General features: G+C 39.7%; 1 protein-coding gene across 2 annotated transcripts in view; it reads right to left on the bottom strand.

Moving 5' to 3' along the window:
* Zip102B (Zinc/iron regulated transporter-related protein 102B) overlaps window positions 1–22,779 on the bottom strand; it is a 166,972-nt gene that overhangs the window by 51,541 nt on the left and 92,652 nt on the right. For both annotated transcript variants that reach the window (XR_010858473.2, XM_067135183.2), the window contains exon 6: window positions 2,586–2,720. Coding sequence is in view for 1 of the 2 variants with exons in the window: in XM_067135183.2 (XP_066991284.2) it covers window positions 2,586–2,720 (135 nt within the window). In the remaining variant the exon portion in view is untranslated. The remainder of the gene's footprint in view (window positions 1–2,585; window positions 2,721–22,779) is intronic.

Raw genomic sequence — 22,779 nt, 5'->3', positions numbered from 1 at the left:
ACAGCTGCATGGGGGCTTGTAGAGACAGTGGTGTATGGATGGTGCTTATCTTTAGCAGACCTTTCTAATTCCCCCTCCCCCTCCTTTTTGTCAGCCTATATATGGATTTTACTCCACGGTATTCTAGTGGCCTCCCTGTTCTGTCAGTTATTTTCCCAATACACGGCAGAAAGGCTTTAGCTGCTGGCCGTTCGTCTTATTTCTCCCTGGTTGCTGGATGCCTGGGATGGAGTACTTGCTGTATATCTTTATGGTTGTACTGTTTGTTAGCTCATAGGGCCCTACTGAGGTGACTGAGCTCCTTGTTTAAATGTCATGGAGCGACCCTGACCATCACCATGGACACACAGAAGTGCAGCACACTGCAGCCTGCGCTGTATATTGAAGCGGAATTGTGATACCGCACCATTCCATTGATAGCTTCATAGCAGTCGAAGACAGCGGAACAACTGAAACTGGTTTCAATAAATTAATTGTTTAACATTTAATCATTGAATTTCAATACGGTCAAAATGAAAGTAATCACTTGTAAACAACTGAAAATGCCGAAACCAGTTTCCAGTGAAACGTCAGGATTACTATACATTCTTGGATCATGGCCTACAAGCCTGAAAAAGACAAGTATATACGAGGATTGGGGTAAAAGTCACGGCAACTACTTTTTTTCCTGTAGAAATATGAACGGATCATAAACGTATATATGTCGTGTGGAAGTTCTGAAGGTAACGCAGCGAGGGCTGTGAAATCAGTCGGTGAGTGTCGTGCGAGATGGAAGTACTCCGTGTTGAGCAGCGCGCTTACATCAAAATAGCCGTTCTCCGAGGGAGAAATGCGATGGAATGTTACAGTGAATTAGTGGAAGCCCTTGGGAATAATGCCCTACCATAACGTACAGTAGCATGGTGGGTACGAAAGTTTCAGCAAGGACGTGTGTGTCAACCAGTGATGAGCAACGTTCGGGACGACCCGTCAGTGTGCGGACCAGCATGGCACGTGCCGTCATCGAGCAGCTCCTGGAAGAAGACGGACGATGGACGCTACTGGAGTAAGAGAGGGCAAGTAGCATCGAGAAACGCACCGCCGACAGAATATTGCGTAATGAACTGCAACTGCGCAAAATCGCATCGCGGTGGGTACCACATGCACTGACGGAAGTTCAAAGGTGGGTGCGCTACGCAATATGCTCCGACCATCTTGTACGCTGGCAACAGGACAGCGATCAATTCTTGTCATGAATAACCGCCATCGATGAATTTTGGTCCAGGGATACGAACAAGAACTGAAACGTCAGTCCGCGGAGTGGCGACATGCTGGATCACCAAGGAGGCACAAGGTCTGTCAGAATCCTTCCCCAGTCAAATTGATGGTGATAATCGCGTATGACGTCAGGGGTGTCACTGTTTGCCACTCTGTTTCACATGGCAGTACAGTGACCGCACAGTAGTACAGGGACTTCCTGGTGCGACAGGTACGACGTGGCATTCGCAAGAAATGTCTGGATCTTGTGGACAATGCAATAATCCTGCACGCCAATGCAAAACCACATAAAGCAGAGTGTGTAGAGCATCTACTGCAACGTTGGGGATGGGAAGAATTGTAGCACCCACCGTACTCTCCTGACATTTCGCCCTGTGACTTTGACCTCATTGAAAAGATTAAGGAACTACTACGTGGTAGGCGGTTTGCAACACGAGAGGACATTGCTTACGCTGTGCGCCAACAGGTGACCCGATTCACACATGGTGCAGCAAATGCTGAGGCAGATGGTATTCAGCGCCTTGCACATCACTGGCAGCGTGTGGTGTCAGTAGCAGGGGACTACTTTGAGGGTCTTTAGGCCCAGGTTTGTCATGTCAACTTTATTTGTACTGTGTTGTCATTCTTTTGCATTGGGAAGGCCATATTGCCCTGTATACTACCGTAATAAATTAGTGTGTTACAATATTTCAGTGCCATTCATTGTCCACACATGTAGTTAACACCTTGTCCTTTCGTCTGTATGTGTCACATTTTCCAACCGGACTGGTATCTTCAAGAAAAAAAATAGTTGCCATGACTTTTGCCCCAACCCTCGTACCATAGTTTTCAGGCTGATTCCCTACCTTGCAACTGCTCTCATATATGTAACAGACTAATGATTTTGTCATCTGAAACAAATACTTCCCTGCACAATATATTCAAGAGCATATTAATAATTTGGTTAAAATACTAATTTCCTTCAGAGTTTACTACATTAACTTTGTTAGTGGAGTAATTTCCTATAGTTGAAGATGAATGGCAAGGTCTATTTTGGGTGAATAGAAACTGGAGCTAGAGAATGGGAGGCAAATACTGGACCAATATATAGAAATTTGCAAAATACATGTTACACATCTCTTCCTATCATCAAATTAACACAATTCTTAAACTATGCATCCACTTATGTAAGATGTTTGGAAATTTCTGTAGCACTGGCTTAAATGAGATTAACTCTAAACAACTGCACCTCATAAAATAATACCTGTTATTTGCAAAGGAACATGCAAAATTTCAATATAGAAAAGAATGATAACACTGATCAAACAAAATTCTGGGAATGTTCTTACCTGACCAATACAGAAGTATGTGACAAGGGCAAGAAGTGGGGCTGAGACTGAAAATGCCATCAACTGGCGCCTGATGCTATTCCGATCCAATCCCTCGTGCATGAGGAATGTCACCAGACCAAAAGCTGCAGGAGCCTTTAAAAATGAAAAGGAGTACTTCTTTAAAAGGGAAAAGCATTTCAAAAGGAAGAATAATATTACAAATGTTTTAAAGAGAGAAAATATTTCCTTGTTTTTCTTTCTGATAAGCCAACTTGATTTCCTCCCCCATGGCAGAAAACATCCTACCATTAATTATTATCCATTAGAAACCATCAGTCTTATTGAAACTTCTTTTAAGACTGCCGATTCCATATTCTAAAACCACAAAGAGAAATCCACATAAACAACACAGAAACACTTGGGCTTCGCTAGAGAACAGTCTTAACTTTGGTACATGGAAGTACTGTGGGTCACTGTCACTTTCGATTTCAAAGGGGAATTTTGAGTTCAAGTCACTTTACCACAATAAATCTGTCTAACTCCATGAGTCTAGATATTTTAATCTTAACCCTTAGCACTCGCGTAGCAGGCCATGCCCGACAACGAGAATATCCTGCGTAGATCCTATGTCGGGCAATGCCCGACATGATTTTCTTCCCTATATAACTCCTTTGTCGGATAACACATGCATGAATTACAGGTACAGTAAGCTACTGCCATCTTTCGACGACAATTTCAAACCATGTATAGCTATAATCTCTCTGAAATCAGGCTCTGTGGGCATTCTTTGAAGACCACGCAAGTTTGAGAAAATTATGCTAAATGGCAGTGCTGGTACCTCTACTAATGGCTGGAGGGAATACCGTGCCACGGACTTGAACTTCAAAAAAACCCCATTCACAGGTACATCAGGTTATAAAACCGCAAGGGACTAAACCTAAGAGTGAACTTGACCTTTTCCAATTATTCATGACTGATGAGTTATTGTAGGAAATTGTGCGCGAGACTAACCGGTATGCTAGTGTAACCATTCAAAAGGTTTACACCCCTCAGACGTGTCTATTTGGAGGTTGTGGACAGATGTTACTCTTCCTGAATTCAAAGCATTTGTAAGCATAATCCTAAATATGGCAATGGACAGTAAACCTGAATTAAAACGCGAGACTGTTTTTCTGCAATACTTGTAGGAAAAAGCCTGGATTACATCCCAGTGAGTGCTTTGAGAAGATTCATACAATGCACAATTATACTTACATCATATTTATTTCGTTTGCTTTAGTTGATTTTTATAAATATGCAGTCCATATGTTGGTGCTGTCTCTTATCCCTTTGCGAGCAGATTCTTAAATGGAGCTGGAGAGGCAGGAGTGTTCAGAAAAAAAGGAGGGCTAGAGGTTAAACTGTTAATTCCCTTGATTCAGAGAATGGGCGATTCTGCTGCCCCCAGCATTGCTGCAACTCACGCACTTTACACAACGCTATCCTCCATCATATCAAAAAGCAGTTTCCCATATATAGGGTTGCCTGACATCTGTATTGTGTATGTACAGTTTGTATTTTAAGGGCAGTATCCACGTACGTATCGTGTTAAGTAATTAACGTTATGGACATGCTTATTGGAACTTAAATTTTCTATGAATAAACTACTGTAGTCAGTTTATGTCTCTAAAAGGCATATCAACATTTATTGCATTTCAAGATGTATTTGGACATTGATTTTGTTTCATTCTGCTCGCATAAGGCTTTCCTCTGCATCTGGTGTTCCTCTACTCTAGTATCATTTGTGAGCGGCTCATCTGTTGTGGCTTCTGAGGGACGCATGTGACTTATTGTGGGCTCTCATGCCATCTGATAATGAAAAAGCTTACTCGTCCCTAGTATGAGATAGCACGAACACTACCGCTAGAGTGCATGTAATTCGCCCGTTTCAAATGTTCCTGTATACGCTTTCTTGAAGTGGTGATTGTCTGTCGTTGGACTCTGTGGAGAGTAAACATGTCTAGTAATGTCTCGGCCGCCGACTGTAAAAATGAAGCTCAGACCGGCAGGAGTTGGTTAAGACTTGCTCTAACATCCCTGTGAGGGATAGTGTTAACAAAAATGTAGGATCTACACAATTATCTTATGTAAAATTAATATTTGTTTATAAGCAGTGTGGTTTGCCGGTGCATGTGGGCTGCACATTTTTCCTGTGATTGTTGCAAAATTATGATTTTGTGTTCCTCTCTCTGTGACGCTGTTTGAGCGCCAATCTGTTGGATTTAAAATTTCTATGTGAATTAATGTGGGCTGAGATTCGAAATTTATTCCACTTACCTAAATTTTTGGTTTCTGCCTTATTCTCTTTTTGCTTGTTTATCCTTGATTTCCTTGAATTATTTGTTTTGAGCTTGGGTTTAACTATTATTTTATACATGTATATTTTTGGGAGATGCTATTCATCGCCCTCGTACATTTTGTTTTTTATCTTTTCTTCCTTCACCGTTTAGGTTTTGTTCATTATTAATTCCTTATTTTGGGACCATAACTTGCCTCGTTTTGTTTACATGAACTCTGTAATCACCAGCTGCTGCTTCTTAAGATTATTATTATTATTATTATTATTATTATTAATTTCTCTAGGATGCTAAAACTTTATCTTCAATAATGTTTAATTAACTAATTTTTATTATTGTTATCATTCAAGACATAATTACTGTGAATATTTCAAAATAATATTCTTTAATCTACTGGGGGATCTTAACTATTAAACATTGTCATTCTACATTATATTTTTAACACACATTAGTACTAGTACAACTCTGAGAAGGGGGATATTTTCTTTAATAAGTGTAATTACATGGGGATTTACCGTGGTTCTAGTGCAGTGCTTCACGTGTGTAATTTCTTTCTTTGATCTTGCATTGTTGTGATTCCCACTCTCCATGTTGCTTGCATGCGTGGTTCTCGGTTTAGTTCCCTGAATTTTTTTTCTCTCGTGGGGACGCTGATTTGTTTTTGTTTTTCTTGGGCATTATTGGTGTTAATGCTCAGTGATATGGATGGATTGCTGAGTTTGGTACTTGGATAAATACTATTCATTTCTGCATCCATGTGATATTATGTGCCTGTTTATTGATCTTTCTAATTTATATTTTGTGTGTTTGTTTTATTGATCTGTGATTGATCTTTCTTGGTCGGTTTTCTTGAGTTTATTTTCAGGGTAGTCCTTACCCTCTTATTTTATTGTGCTGTTTCATTTGATCTATGTTTAACATTATTTTTCTCGTGTGTTTATCCCTCCACTGGGAACTACGATAAATTTTTACGTTGATTCACCCAAGATAATATTTTTTTGGAGACTTAAAATAATGAAATCACCATAATATTCTTTAAACAAATTAATCCTTGATTACTGTGATTTGAACTTAGTATGTTAGTGCACCAATTTTTTATTTACTAAACCTTTATTCATCAAATTTTACTTACCTACTTCATTAAACACATTTCATTTACTGAATTATTCCTCATATTCCCACAAAATTAAAATTCTTGTATACATAATTCTAAATTAATTATTAATTTTAATTTTAAAATGTACATGTGTATCATTCAGTAATTAACTCTTGCATTTCCCCGGTGGCCCTGTTCCTTTTTTTATGTGGGTGTGTTTCAGCTCTCTTCCCAATGGAATCTTTTCTTGCTGGATAAGTTTATTTTTGGGTTTGGTACATGTTCTCATATTCTGTTTGTTTACCCTCTCCGTCCTTTCTCGTAATCCCTATGGCATTTGGTGAGCATAGCGCCATGGCTGAAGTTTGGGGTTACGATGCAATCGTACTTTGTAAAAATGACGGTTGAAAGGCCACAACTCTGTGTTTTGTATATCACTATCATTATCAGCCATATTCAATCGTTTTTACGATGTGGCCTCTAAGTCCGAAGCAAGGTAGGTTTTCATGAGGTCTCTCCATCTGGGACGGTCCTCAGCGATGTTCTGCCAATTGATCCCAGTAATCTTCCGGATGTCTTTATCCCATCTGTCCGGTGGTCTTCCCCTTGGTCTGAGATGATCTTTCGGACACCACTCAAGCACAAGCTTTGTCCACCTACCATCAGTTCTCCGAGCAACATGGCCTGCCCACTGCCATTTTAGGGTAAATACCCTTTCTAAAATGTCACTGACCTTTGTGACTGACCTGATGTAATCTGCTCTCTTCCTGTCTTTCTTCATCAAGCCTAGCATGAACCGTTCCATAGCTCTTTGGGTTGTTCTGAGTTTTTGCTTAACAAACTCGCTCAATGTCCAGGTTTCACAACCTTAAGTCAGTACGGGGAGAACACTCTGGTCAATGACTATCTTCTTTAGGTGGGGTGGCATGTTGGATTTGAAGATTGAAGAATTTCTTCCGTAGGCTTGCCATCCTAGTTTGATACGTCGGAAGATTTCCGGTCTTAAGTCCCCTTTCATGTTTACAAGTTGCCCAAGATAGACAAATTCATTGACCTGTTGTAATGTGGTGTTTCCCACATGCAGCTTTCCTGCTGGGGCCCATTTGTTAAGCATCACTTTGGTTTTAGAAAGGTTCATAGATAGTCCCACTTTTTGACAGGCTGAGACAAGATCTTGTATTAGAGTTTGTAGTTCATCGATGTCGTTGGCCAAAAGTGTAATGTCGTCTACAAACCTTAAATTGTTCAGCCTTTTCCCCATTGATTTTGATTCCTGTGCTTTGCCAGTTGATTTTTGACATGGCCATTTCTAATACGGCTGAGAACAGCTTGGGAGATATGAAGTCCCCTTGCTTAACACCTCTTTGAATGGGAAAATCCGTGGTTGGCACATTGATGTTCACGAAGGCTGAAGAGGTTTCGTAGATATGCTGGAGAACTCTTATGTAGGCAGCATCGACGCCGTGTTCAGCTAAGGCTTGCATAACAGCAGCGTGGCTCACCGAGTCAAAAGCCTTTTCGAAGTCCACAAAGGCTAGACAGAGCGGCATTTGATATTCATTACTTCTGCTGATAACTTCACGAAGGGTGAGTATATGGTCGATTGTTCCAAAACCTCGGCGGAAACCTGCTTGTTCAATTGGTTGGGCAAAATCAAGCGTTGAACTGATTCTATTTGTCAGTACCTTGGTGTAAACCTTGTAAAGGACAGAAAGCAAGCTAATAGGACGATAGTTTCTGATGTCATGTATGTTCCCTTTTTTGTGCAGGAGAATTATCATTGCTCTGTTCCAAGATGGAGGGATGAATGCATTGTGTAGACAAGACGTGAATATTTTTGCCAAATGGCTTAAAGTTTCATCACCAGCAAGTTTGAGAAAGCTAACTGAAAGGTTATCGCTACCTGCGACTGATTCTTTTTTCATACTGTTTATAGCATGTCTGATCTCAGATGGGAGAACTTCCGGGACTTGGGAAATGTTGGATAAGTCAGGCAAGGACAGGTTATCATCAGCCTTCTCGTACAACTTGCTATAAAAGTTCCTGATGAACTCAAGAAGTTCTTCCCTATCAGTAATTCGTCCATTGTCCCCATCTAATGCAATTAATTGCTTCTTCCCGATCTGTAGCTTCCTTTTAGCAGATTTCAAACTTGTTTTTCCAGATAAGCAAGTTCTCAGAGTATCTTCGTTGAATTTCTTTAAGTCGGCTTTAATTCTCTTTCTTATGGTTTTGCACAGCTCAGAGTACTGTATTTTGTCACAGTCAGACTGAATTTTCATTTCTCTCCTCCTCTTTAGCAGGTTCCTGGTATCGTCACTGAGTTTCTTATCACAAGTGTTATACTTTTTCAACCCTCCAATTACTTCAGCCGTATCCATTAGCATTTTTGCCAGATTTTCACCAGTTGTGTCATGTAGGCTTTGTTGAAGGGCTTGATGGAATTTCTCTTTATTTTCTTCTAGATGTTTAAGATTTATTTGTTTCTTTTTCTCCTGCACTAGTTTAAGTCGATGTTCCCTAGTGTTTAACTCTGCTCTAGCCCTTACTAGTCGGTGGTCACTACCAGTATTGAATCTGTTGAGGACTGATACATCTTTAATAATTTGAGGGATGTTACAGAGGACAAAATCGATCTCATTGGTGAATTCAAAATTGGGACTTCTCCATGTCCATTTATGCCCTGGGTGTTTCTTAAAGAATGTGTTCATTATACGCATGTTGGTGTACTCGGCAAACTGGACCAATCTCTCCCCTCTCTCATTTCTCTCGTCTATCCCATAGTTTCCAATAACAGTTTCACCAGTCTTACAGGTTCCAACCTTCGCATTGAAGTCACCCATTACTATTTGAAAGTGACGGTCACTCCCCTTCTCACAGGTTTCATGTAGACTCTCATAAAAGAATTCTAACTCCTCGTCTGAGTGGCTTGATGTGAGCGCATACGCTTGCACAATGTGCATTTCGTATCTCTTCGAGAGTTTTAGAACTAATCGCGCAATTCTACTTGAAGTACCTTCTAATACAGAGATCTTGTTTACGAGATGTCGGTTGATTAGGAATCCTACTCCATTAAGCCCTCCTTCTGGTTCACCACAGTAATAGAATAAATTACCAGAATTCAAAGGTAACACCCTTCTCCTTTACGGCGTACTTCAGATAGACCGATTACGCTCCAGTTGATCTTTCCAAGTTCATCTTCGAGCTCTTCTAATCTGTCATTGCTTAATAGAGAACGACAGTTGTTCGTGCAGAGCTGGTAGGTTTGGATTTTTCCTGTGGTTGTTTCTCTTTCACGGGACATCAAAGTAGCACCCACCCGGAGATCCGATTGTGGGGCTATTTTACCGCCGGAATGTAGGAATTTCACCTTAATGTCACTCATTGTCTTTTGACTTAAAGGATGTGAAGCATAATCACCACGCCTGCTTCATTGACGGATTGGTGATCCTCCCGCACTGATAGGCTCGCCGACCCAGCTTCCCGCTGGGATTGGTTACTCGAACCTTCCGCTGGGTTGCTCAGCTTAACGGGGACACCTCTTGTAGGTTATGTGCTTGGAGTTGGAGTGTGAGAGGCTAGAGGACTCAAACTTGCCGAGTCCTTATGTTATTGTTGCAAGATGGATTACAACGACGCATCATACTCTACTAGTCTGTACTGTCGAGGCTTTAAAAAGGGAAAAGTAGTGCGTGTTACGCTATAATTATTGCTATTGTAGATATATACATAGAGAAGATGTGGTGGGACTGGGTTGGAGAAGAAGAGGACATACTTTTTAAGAATAAAGTTGCAGAGCCTGAGGATTTACAGTGTCTGTTTTTTTGGGATACATCAGGATACAGGAGAGAGGTCAAAAAGATTACTTAGTTTCAATTTCAGTTACTGGATGGCATCATAATATGCACTATGAAGACTGTCACAATGTTTTTAACATGAAAGTACATAATTTTTTAATTTTGTTCTACTTTGGCAAATATTGAGATATTCTGTAAAACAGTATTCTAATAACTTTGCAATGTGTTCACTATGCCTCTTGTCTTTGCTTCGCTACCCAAGCTACGCCAGGCCAAAGCGTATTTATAATAATTGGTGTGTGTGTGTGTGTGCTTGCGCGCGCGCGTGTGTGTAGATAAGGTTTCTTCTTGTTGTTGGTTGTCAAAGAGGAGATATGTCTTCTCAACTGAGTTAGAAAAGGAATATACAATTCTAAAGAGAAATAAAAATAATGAAAGTGGGAACGAAGATGAGGTTATCCGCACCGTTTGAAATTCACAATTTTCAATTGCATTTGGTGGCCATAGAAACATTAATAAGCCCATGGGAACTCGGAAGCAGTGCACAGCTGTTAAAAGCTTATAGTGTAAGCAAGTCGGTGGATATACTTTTTAAGAATAAAGTTACAGAACCTGAGGATTTACAGTGAAATTCATGCCATAAACCTTAAATTATTTGATGAAGTAGTGATTGTCAATCTTGTGCTGAACATGCAAGTGGCTACAAACATAATTAATTTGGAGAGAATTTAGATATTATTTACTGTCTTCCAGGTACTTCATAGCCATACCTCACAAGTAATAATAATAATAATAATAATAATAATAATAATAATAATAATAATAATAATAATAATAATAATAATAATAATAATAATTCAAGCTCGATATTGGCATCATTTACCCATGGGTTAAAGAATACTGTTTTCAAGTTATATCAGTCTATTACACTTGTGTCAAGGTCAGTAGGGTATTGCACCCCCCTGGCCGCAATGCATGCCCTTACGTGCTTCGGAATGGTCTCAAACAGTCTTTGGATCCTCTCCTGAGGCAAGTTCTTCCACAGTTGTTGCAGCTGTCTCTCCAGATATTGCAGGTTAGTACTGGAATGGAGTCCCTTTCCAATGCATCCCACACATGTTCAATGATGGAGAGGTCCGGGGATCTTGCTGGCCACTGGAGGACCTCAACATGCCCTAGGCAGTCCATAGACACAAGTGCTGTGTGTGGACATGCATCATCTTGTTGGAACACTGTCTCACGGTGCTGAGCTATAAGGGGTAGGACGTGCCGACGCAGAATGTCAGCGACATATCGCTATGTCGTCAAAGCCTGTCGAAGCACTATTAGAGGTGACCTGAATGTATACCCTATGGCTCCCCACAACATGCCAGGGATTATGCCTGTGTCTCTTTCCACAATATGGGCAGGATCTGCCCTGTGCCCTCAATGCCGCCAAACCCACACACGATGGTCATCGGAGGTTATGGAGAAGCCGGACTCATCACTGAAAATGATGCAATGCCAGTCATCTTCTGTCCATGCATCCCGGGCAAGGCACCACTCCAAACGCAGGCGCTGGAGTTCTGGTGTCAATGGCAACCAGCGCATGAGGCAGTAGGACCCCAATCTGGCGGATGCGAGTCAACGAGACACTGTGCGGAACCTCGCAGGATGTTGTAGAGTCTCCAGTACATGTTCGCGAATAGCAGGTGATGAAGTTATGGGATCCCGCAATGCTTGGCGCACCATACGATGGACCTCCCTCGGGGTGGTGTTCTTGATTGACCTCAACCTGCACAACAGGATTAGGTGCCCTCATGTACCCATTGAGTCCAATATCAGGCCACTGGGACATCTAAATGGCCCACATGCCTGGCAATTACACGATATGACCGACCAGCCTCGTGCGGTCCCACCATGTGGCCTCTATCAAATAATGTCAATTGGTGGATAGGCTGTCTAACGAGTCTGTGAGGCATCACGGGTGCTTCGTACTGTACGTAGTCCTCTTAGCATGTCTTGCTTAACTGTCTGACTCACAGCAGTTGACTGGTAGAAACTTAAACAGGATGGTGTCATCACGAATGCACTCTGGTGGGCGTTTTACACATTACAGATCCTTGTAATCATTTACTCACACATCAATGGTGTACATGTATACCGAAATGGGATAATACTGGACCACTCCTTCTGGGTGCTTAACGTTTTTTGTCAGGCAGCGTGGATTCCAGATGAATAATGGTCGTGTGAACAGTCATAACTCTAGCTACTGGTGTGCAGAAAATCCTAATGGTGTTTATGAAATCCCTTATTATGTCTGGCTCCATGGCTAAATGGTTAGCATGCTGGCCTTTGGTCAAAGGGGTCCCGGGTTTGATTCCCGGCAGGGTCGGGAATTTTAACCATAATTGGTTAATTCCGCTGGCTCGGGGGCTGGGTGTATGTGTCGTCTTCATCATCATTTCATCATCACGACGCAAAGGTCGCCTACGGGCGTCAAATCAAGAAACCTGCATCTGGCGAGCCGAAGTCCTTGGACACATCCCGGCACTAAAAGCCATACGCCTTTTCATTTGATGTCCTTCATTATGATAGGAAGATTGGTGTTTGGTGTGCTGTTTTAGTGCAAGACGAATAATTGGGCTAAGATGACATTTTGACACCGTTCTTTCATCCAACTGAGGTGAATTCAGAATACTCGTATGCAGATTTCTAGGATTTCATCTAAGAAAGAAAAAAAACTCTTTTTAAAGCAGGTACATTCATTAGAAGTATGTTGATGTAAAAGTAGAACTTGAATCTTAATTGATACAATGAGTGGTAAAATAAATTTATCAAATTAGCCTACCAATGTAAAATATACAGGGTCTCTCTTATAAACTCAGACCGAATGCACGGTGCTCATACTCTGCACTACAGCAACTGCCTCAGTCGAACCTATGTTGTGTGCGGCCACCTTGCTTTAAGAGTGTATACAATCTTATATAAAATCTTACCTTATAAAAGATATTGTGTCATCCTTCCTGGGTTATACAGGCATTGTATCTGGTAACCACATTCTGGCTGATACAAGTGAGTTCTACCACAGTAATGTTTCTGATTTCCTGCGTAATGTTTTCGTTCAGTTCCTCCAATGTGTGAAGATATGTTCAATACATTTTTTCTTTCAGTTTACCCCACAAGTAAAAATCCCACACCATTAAATCTGGAGAACAAGAGGGAAATAGTCCAGCACTGACCACTATGTCTGCAAACACTTGTGAGATTGTAAGAAGGGAATCTTCTGCTGTATGAGCAGGGGCTGAATCTTGTTGAAACCAACCATGCTATTTTCTTCTTCCGTTAACTGATGGAAGAATGGCATCAAAATGTCATCTTGGTACCTCTATGCATTTACTGTCTAAAAAAAAAAAGGCCCAATTATTCATCTTGCATTAACAGCACACCAAACACCAATCTTCCTATCATAACGAGGGACTTCATGAACACCATTAGCATTTTCTGCACACCAATAGTGAGAGTTATGACTGTTCACACAACTATTAACATGAAACTAGAACTTTTACATACAAAAATACGGTGTTGCAATGATAACTGTCTCACCAGGTTAACAGCTGAGATTCAGACTGGTGACTCATGCCTGTCAGGTTGAACATGTGCAGGCTGCTTGCAAGGTCAAGAACTATGCGCGCACCTCCCATACCAGAGCTACCGTAGTGCAGAGTACAAACACCGTGCGTTCAGTCTGGGTTTATATGAGAGATCCTGTATTATTGTTATGAAATTAGTTTTAAATTCGCTGGTTGTCTCTTCATGTATAGCATTGTTACAACGTTAATTAGATAGTAATAAACCATTTATGATTTTCCTAAAAACAATTTGCCAGAATTTGGGAAATATAAACATGACCACACGTTGGGTCCAGAATTCTGGAAACCCTACCCATACATGGAGGGTTTACCTCACAAGAGCCACATTAGGCTAGCAATAGCCAGATATCATCATCATCATCATCATCATCATCATCCTTGCTCTTCTTTACTTCTCTTAATATGTTACAAAAGGGGCCAACAGTGAGAAACTTTTCATCATGTTTTTATCTTCATTTTTACAATTTGCTGTATTTCACACCAATAAAGTAAAATAATAATAATTAAAATATATAATAATATACAGTATCCTCATAATAACTCTGAGTCTTCTATGTGCCAATAACTGACTTCAATTTTACATAACGTCAACTCTGAACAGCTATGGCACAAGTTGTATGCATTTCTTCCTTAAAATTTTCGTCAGACAATGAGGCAATGAAGGCTCTGTGAATTAAGCTAAGAAAAGGCCGCTCTTTTCTTGGCTCCAGGATGAAGCGAATAATATTTAATGTTGTTAACAGTCTGTGTAGGTTTCTTGAATATGTCGAATAACCTATCTGCATTGGCAATCTTAAGGCCTTACCACAGTTCGATCAATGACTAAGCTTTTCAAGTGGAATTAATTGCAAGTTGCCACTATGTTGTTTTATTGATACAGTACATTTCTGAAATCACTACCTTTTTTAAAAAACATTCACTTTCACTTTTTATTTCTCTTAATTTTTTCATAGAAGTTCTATTTAGATCTATTCAGAATATCGTTTAAAACACTGCAGTCAGCATTTTTCTTCAGGGTTCTTCTACAATCCACACTATCAATTTTGTTAATTAAAGTCAACAACTGTCAATACGTATCACAATGAAATTTGTAATGATCCACACCATCAAAGATATCAAAGAGTGAAAATAGATTTCCTAATTTATAAGATGAATAATACCAGTACCAAAGTTAATTTTCTGCAGGTAGCTGCTAAAATCATCAAACGCTCCCCAAAAAACATTCTAACGGCTACCCGAAGACACACCCAATAGCACGCTGTACTCTGCCCTAAGATATAAAAGGCACAGTCTTTTCAGAGTTACATAGGAAGCTCATCTCCAGAAAATTTGTGCATGTAATATTCTTTGCAGAACTAGAAACATCTGTATTTAAAAAATACACAATCTAACAAGTGAATCTACACGCTGTTTACAGGTTCTTAACATTACCTACAGTAGTAGAGATAATGATCTCTATAATCCATGGAAAAACCGCCCTGAACTCAGGAATCAGGAACTAGCAGCACAGTACTCCTTACACCAGACTGAACTCTGTGTGGAGTGTTATGACGAATATCCCTCTCCCAACAATGGATTTGTAATCACGGACTATCATACAGTGAATGGCGAGAAACGGGAAAACGGGATGGCCTAGGGAGCGGTGATAAGGGAACAGGGAAGTGGAAATCAAGTAGGGATGACATAAAATGGTTAGTGTTGAACTGTAGAAGTACTGTAAAGAAAGGAATAGAATTAAGTAAATTAATAGATATATATTTACCAGATATTGTAATAGGAGTTGAATCATGGCTGAGAAATGATATAATGTAAGCAGAAATTTTCTCACAGAACTGGAGTGGGTATCGTAGAGATAGGATAGGAATGGTGGGAGGGGGAGTATTCATTCTCGTGAAAGAATAATTTGTAAGCTACGAAAAAGTTAAAGATGAGAAACATGAAATTCTAGGTGTAAGGCTCATTTCTAAAGATAGCAGGCAACTTGATATATTTGAAGTGTATAGACCGGGAAAGGGTAACACTGACATGGATTCAGAATTATTTGATAAAATAATCAGCTATGTGGGAAAGGATATGGAAAGGAATGTGATTGTAGCGGGAGATCTGAATTTACCAGATGTCAATTGGGAAGGAAATGCGAACGACAGGAAGCATGACTAACAAATGGCAAATACGTTAATATGGGAAGGACAGGTGATTCAGAAAGTGATGGAACCAACCAGAGGGAAAAATATCCTGGTTGTGGTGCTGGTAAAACCAGATGAACTCTATAGAGAAACTGAAGTAATAGATGGTATTAGTGATCATGAAGCTGTTTTTGTTGTAGTTAAAAATAAATGTGATAGAAAGGAAGGTCTTAAAAGAAGGACTATTAGGCAGTACCATATGGTTGATAAAGCAGGTATGAGGCAGTTTCTAAAAAGTAACTATGATCAGTGGAAAACGGCAAATAAAAATTTAAACAGACTCTCGGATGGTTTTAAAGCAACTGCTGAGGAATGTGAAAACAGGTTTGTACCTTTAAGGGTGGTAAGGAATGGTAAAGACCCACCTTATTATAATAGAAAAATAAAGAGACTAAGAAGGATGTACAGACTGGAAAGAAATAGAGTTAGAAATGGTTATGGAAGTAAGGAGAGATTGAAGGAAGTTACTAGGAAATTGAATCTAGCAAAGATGTCAGCTAAGTTAACATAACGGCAAGCATAATTGGCGCTCATACAAAATTTAGTGAAAAATGGAAGGGTACGTATAGGTATTTTAAGGCAGAAACAGGTTCCAAGAAGGACATTCCAGGAATAATTAATGAACAAGGGGAGTGTGTATGTGAGGATCTTCAAAAGGCAGAAGTATTCAGTCAGCAGTATGTAAAGACTGTTGGTTACAAGGATAATGTCCAAATAGAGGAGGAGACTAAGGCTAAAGAAGTATTAAAATTTACATATGATAATGACATTTACAATAAGATACAAAAGTTGAAAACTAGAAAAGCAGCTGGAATTGATAACATTTCTGGGGATAAACTAAAGACAATGGGTTGGGATATAGTACCATATCTGAAGTACTTACTTGATTATTGTTTGGTCGGAGGAGCTATACCAGATGAATGAAGAGTTGCTATAGTAGCCCCTGTGTATAAAGGAAAGGGTGATAGACATAAAGCTGAAAATTACAGGCCAGTAAGTTTGACATGCATTGTATGTAAGTTTGGGAAGGCATTCTTTCTGATTATATTAGACATGTTTGTGAAATTAATAACTGGTTCGATAGAAGGCAGCTCGGTTTTAGCAAAGGTTATTCCACTGAAGCTCAACTTGTAGGATTCCAGCATGATATAGCAGATATCTTGGATTAGGAGGTGAAATGGACTGTATCGCGATTGACCTGTCTAAAGTATTTGATGGGGTGGAACATAGACTACTGGCAAAAATGAGTGCGATTGGACTAAACAAAAGAGTGAATGAATGGGTTGGTATGATCTCAGAGAATTAGAGTAGACAAAGCTTTATCTGACCCTGTAATAATTAAGAGGGGAATTCCTCAAGGCAGTATTATTGGACCTTTATGTTTTCTTATATATATATCAATGATATGAGTAAAGAAGTGGAATCAGGGGTAAGGCTTTTTGCGGATGATGTTATTCTCTATAGAGTAATAAATACGTTACAAGGTTGTGAGCAACTGCAACGTGACCTCAAAAATGTTGTGAAATGGACAGCAGGAAATGGTATGTTGATAAACGGGGTTAAAAGTCAGGTTGTGAGTTTCACAAATAGGAAAAGTCCTCTCAGTTTTAATTACTGTGTTGATGGGGTGAAAGTTCCTTTTGGGGATCATTGTAAGTATCTAAGTGTTAATATAAGGAAAGGTCTTCACTGAGGTAATCACATAAATGAGATTGTAAATAAAGGGTACAGATCTCTGCACATGGTTATGAGGGTGGTTAGGGCTTGTAGAAAGGATGTAAAGGAGAGGGCATATAAGTCTCTGGTAAGACCCCAACTAGAGTATGGTTCCAGTGTATGGGACCCTCACCAGGATTACCCGATTCAAGAACTGGAAAAAATCCAAAGAAAAGCAGCTCGATTTGTTCTGGGTGATTTCTGACAAAAGAGTAGTGTTACAAAAATGTTGCAAAGTTTGGGCTGGGAAGAACTGAGAGAAAGAAGAAGAGCTGCTCGACTGAGTGGTATGTAATACCAATATAAATGGTCCGTTATTGGACATTATAAATTTCCAGCTAACTCATTCCTGGTTGCCAGCGTTTCGCCCCCATGTGCTAGGTTGGGCTTTTCAGTTTGTACCTAGCACACCTACCAAGACGCATGGCAAGTGCATAGCGTGGAGGCCACTGCGTAGGCTACTTGAAGCCACCGGCAGTGCCACTGCACTATGAGAGACTGTCTCACTACCAAAAATTGATGCCTGCTTGGCCATCAGGTGATATATATGTTGATTCCCATAGGGAATCTGAAATATTTGTCCCGAATGAGTAAATTTATAATACCAATATAAATGGGGATCAACATACATATATATATCAACATATATATCATCTGATGGCCAAGCAGGCATCAATTTTTGGTAGTGAGACAAAGTCTCTCATAGTGCATTGGTACTGCCGGTGGCTTCAAGTAGCCTATGCAGTGGCCTCCACAGTATGCACCTGCCATGCGTCTTGGTAGGTGTGCTAGGAACCAACTGACGAGCTCAACCTAGCACACGGGGGTGAAACCCTGGCAACCAGGAATGAGTTAGCTGGAAAATTTATTATGTCCAATAACGGATCATTTATATTGGTATTATAAATTTACTCATTCGGGACAAATATTTCAGATTCCCTATGGGGATCAACATATATATCATAAGTGGTATGTTCCGAGCTGTCAGCGGAGAGATGGCGTGGAATGACATTAGTAGATGAATAAGTTTGAGTGGCGTTTATAAAAGTAGGAAAGATCACAATATGAAGATAAAGTTGGAATTCAAGAGAACAAACTGGGGCAAATATTCATTTATAGGAAGGGGAGTTAGGGATTGGAATCTTACCGAGGGAGATGTTCAATAAATTTCCAATTTCTTTGAAATCATTTAGGAAAAGGCTTGGAAAACAACAGATAGGGAATCTGCCACCTGGGCGACTGTCCTAAATGCTTATCAGTATTGATTGAGATGAAATCAAAATGACATGAACAATTTTTGCTGTACAGACTATTCCAGGCAGGATCCAAGACAGTAACCTCTGTTGCAGATGTGTCAGGGAGAGAAGTATTGACACACATTCTAGGTTCATGGCCCTATGGTGAAGTAATGAGGAACTTGCATCACCATAAAATAAGTTGATTGCAGAAGAGCTCTGAAAGAACAACTAACATACATGAAGATGTTCATGGTATATCCTTGACTGGCAACATGTAGTGAATCAACATGATAACCTACAGAAATAACAAGGAAGGGTTCATTATTGATCCTACTGTGTGATTCAAGCACCATACAGGGGAGCTGGAAGAAGTATATCTCAAGAAAAAGAACATCCATGAGCTGACAATGGCTTTCTACAAGCAGAAGTACCAGCTTGACAAAATCAAAGGTATTGGATTGATGTTTGGAGCATGTGGTACCATTCCAGATTTATAAAACATACAATTTTTCCCCCTTAAAAGAATATGACGTGTTACTTTGTCAGTTTGGCAACCTGTTCATACGGGAAGTTGATGTCATCAATAATTGAACAAAAATAGACTTATCAATTCTCTGCTCCAGCAAGCCAGGTGTGCCTCCTCCAGTTCGTCCTGTCCATCTACAGCTGATGTTCTACTTTTTGCTGCCAATTTTTACATCAGGTTTGGTAAGGTCTTTGAAAATTTGCTTTTTGCAAGAATCACGAGGCCTCTCCCTGGGCCTCTTATCAACATCATTCCTCTCATAGTATGCTCTTGGGGTTTATTTGGAGCCATCCTTCCTGTATTTCCATATGATTGTAATCTGCTTAATTCTAAGGTTTTCAAAAGACTCTTGTCCAATCCAAGTTGTTGCTGGATATTCTCATTCCTTATTTTGTCTCTCTTTGTCTTATGAAGACAAGAATGGAGAAATTTCATTTCATTGGTCTGTGGGCAGGTCCAGTTAAAGTTGCTGTTTTCAGTTCATATGTTAGAACTGGTACAAGATGTGTTTGTATAGTATGACCTTTGAAGCTTGGGGAAATGTGTCATTGCTAAGTAGTTGACAAATGGAGTGGTAGAATTTTGATGCAGCTGGTATCTACTGCCTATTTCTTGGTTTATGGTATTAGAAGAAGAAGAAGAAGAAGAAGAAGAAACAAAGCTCCCTAAGTATTTGAAGTTATTAATTAATATCTACTTCTTCATTTTGCACTCACAGGTACACTGCTTCAGAATTTCAACTCCTCACCAAACCAACTGTTTTAGTTTGGTTGATGAACAGTCCCATTCTTTCAAGTTCTTCTTGCCAACGATATAATTTCTATTTCCCGTATGTCTTTCTCTTCAGGATGGTGGTGATTGGATTGTAACAATAGTTGAAACAGAAAGAGAAGTAATTTCAACCCTTTGAACAATGACGATCTAGTAAATTGGGGCGAGTTATTGTGCAGTAAATATCACAATCCTGTTTATCCTTTATAAATCAATCAAGTAAGTTAATTACAACTTATAAAACAATGGAAAGAAGTTAATGGTGACATAAAACAAAAGAAGCATTAAAAATGATTTTCAGTGGGAACTGTGCCCTTTGGTGATGTCGTTCGGGAATCAATCATGGAATCACTTCCCCTCAAGACAATTTGCAGTTCTTCAATTCTCGGTCTTGCTAGTCCCGAATGTTGTACACACCGTATTTCGGTTTGGACAAGGCCTTTGTCAAGATATCAGCTGGCATGTCTCCAGATGCAACAGGCTCCAAATTCATGGCTCCAGACTGAACAATTTCTGTAACAAAGTGATGGCAAACATCAATGTGGCTTGTTCGTACATGATAAACAGGATTTGTGGTTAGTTTCTGAGCACTGAAATTGTCGTCGTACAATGTCATCTCCTTAACAGCAGCTGCCCCAAACTGTTTCAAAAATGTCAAAGATGGACAAGTTCTTTGGTGGTATCACTGAGCGTCATATACTCTGCCTCATTGATTGGCACAGCTGCTGTGCATTATTTCCTGGAATCCCATGTAACAGGACCATCATTTGTAATAAAGACGTATCCAGTAAATGAATATCTGTCGTCAATCCATAATCAGCATCCACATAGCCCGCTATTGATACTTTCCAAAGCTGTAACCGATCTGCAAGTCTAAGGTTCCCTTTACATAGGGCAAGACCCTCTTTATATAGAGTGAAGTCCTGTTCACAGTTGAAACATAACCATAGAAGTTTTGATTTTTTTCTTACTAGTTGATTTTAGCACGTTAAATTGGCCTTCTTGTAATTCTGCACATGATAAATGGTGCCATCTTTGGCATGGTCCATCGCAGGTCACGGCTGTTTTGTTTTCTTCTACCCTCTTGTCGCATACAGAGCAGAAATCAATCCTTTTGTCTGCCACACCAGTTGTCAGAGCCTGCTGACTTTTTCTCTGACATGGTTGATTCTATTTTTTTATTCCTTGGACTGGAGTAATGAATAGGAATAAAACGAGAATTGATTCTACGTGTCCGTGCAGTTATTCTGCTAAGCTTAATTTCCTATAGTCACGCTCGATTTCAAGAACCAGTGAATTATTTATTCTTTGAAAGATTCAGCGATATTATTCGATAACGAGACCTTTCCTGCAGCCAATATGGCGTCTTCTAATGGATCGGACAATGGTTATATTTCTATATATAAAAAATAAAGAGTTTTGTCTGTACATTGCTCAGAATTTGACAAAAATAGTATTTCTGTATCGGTCATATCCAGAGTAACAAGAAATTGCACTTTTTACTTTTCCGTAATTTCTGTCTGTCTGTCTATCTGTACACACATCACTAGAAAATGGCTAAAGAGAATTTAATAAAAATCGGTATGCAAAGTCGGGTAATAAGTCGCTACAATCTAAGCCGTAAATAATTTTATTCACGCTGACAGAAATGGTAGTTTAGGGGAAGGCCTAAAATTTAATTTTCAAATATTTATATTATTCGTGGTCGTATCGATAAATACTACATAACCAAATTTATATATAATTAAATTTCCGACCATTTATGTCATACATTTTGAGCGTTCCGGCTATGATAACACAGATATTCATGATTTTGTGTTTTTGTTACTAAGTCCATATCGACGCCGAGCCCCGACAAAATGGGTAAACAGAATTTAATGAAAATCGGTATATAGAGTCGGGGAATAAGAAACTACAGTCTAAGCTATGGACAATTTTATTCAACCTGGATGAAATTGTAGTTTAGGGAAAGGCGCCTAAAAATTAATTTTTAAATACCTATATTTTTGGTCCTATCGAAAAGTACTACATAACAAAAGTTACAGAGAATACAATTTCCGATCATCTATGTTTTATTCAGTTTTACCGCACCGAATATGATGAGTGGTATTTCCGAATCGGAAGAAAACAAAATGTGAAGGCCTACAATATCGAAAGCGCATAATATTGATCAACAATAACGTTACATTGACCATTGTTTGTTGTGATGTTATTTGTCTCTGATGCTGCCACTCAACTCCGATAGATGGGATTACTGCTGCGTACCGAGTATAATAGTCTGACTGAATATTGGCGGTAAATAGCAGGGGAGTTAGAAAACTTTCTTCTTTAGCATGCCATTCCTCTGGTTCATACATTTTCTGATGCAGCTGGTACGTAACACACTGATTCTTCATAGTATTCCAGTTATTCGATCCTTATTCTGACACTGTTTTGAATGAGCAGTATGTATACTTAAGACAGAGGCTGGCTTAGTAGTAGTAGTAGTAGTAGTAGTAGTAGTAGTAGTAGTATGGCCTGGTCTAGAATAACAATTTAGGCTTATTCCAAATGATAGCACCACAATTCACTAAATAACTCCAAATTCAACCCTGAAAAGAGCCGTTTCCTAAGAAAAGCTTCTTCCTCTTCACTTTTATTAAATTCTACATTAATTTTATTCCAAATTAACAGTGAAGAGGGGGTTTCACCTCTGCCTTGGAGGAGAAATTTGCCTCCAAGTCAGATAGATTTTTCCGCCACCAGTGTAGAGAATTGATATTTTCCGACTCATCGGGTACTCATAGGAAACAGATTAGTAAAAGGGCATAGTTTTTGCCCTGGGAGTCTCCACTATTTGACCCTCTCCCCGCCGAAGAAAGACGAAGAGTGTTCACGAAATACGTCTGTCTGCGGCTTGGTCATTCCAGCTTTG

The sequence above is a fragment of the Anabrus simplex genome, chromosome 1 (genome assembly GCF_040414725.1).
Source record: "Anabrus simplex isolate iqAnaSimp1 chromosome 1, ASM4041472v1, whole genome shotgun sequence".
Taxonomy (NCBI): Eukaryota; Metazoa; Arthropoda; class Insecta; order Orthoptera; family Tettigoniidae; genus Anabrus; species Anabrus simplex.
Note: the sequence above shows the minus strand (reverse complement) of the source record. Positions and strands in the feature narration are given on the sequence as shown.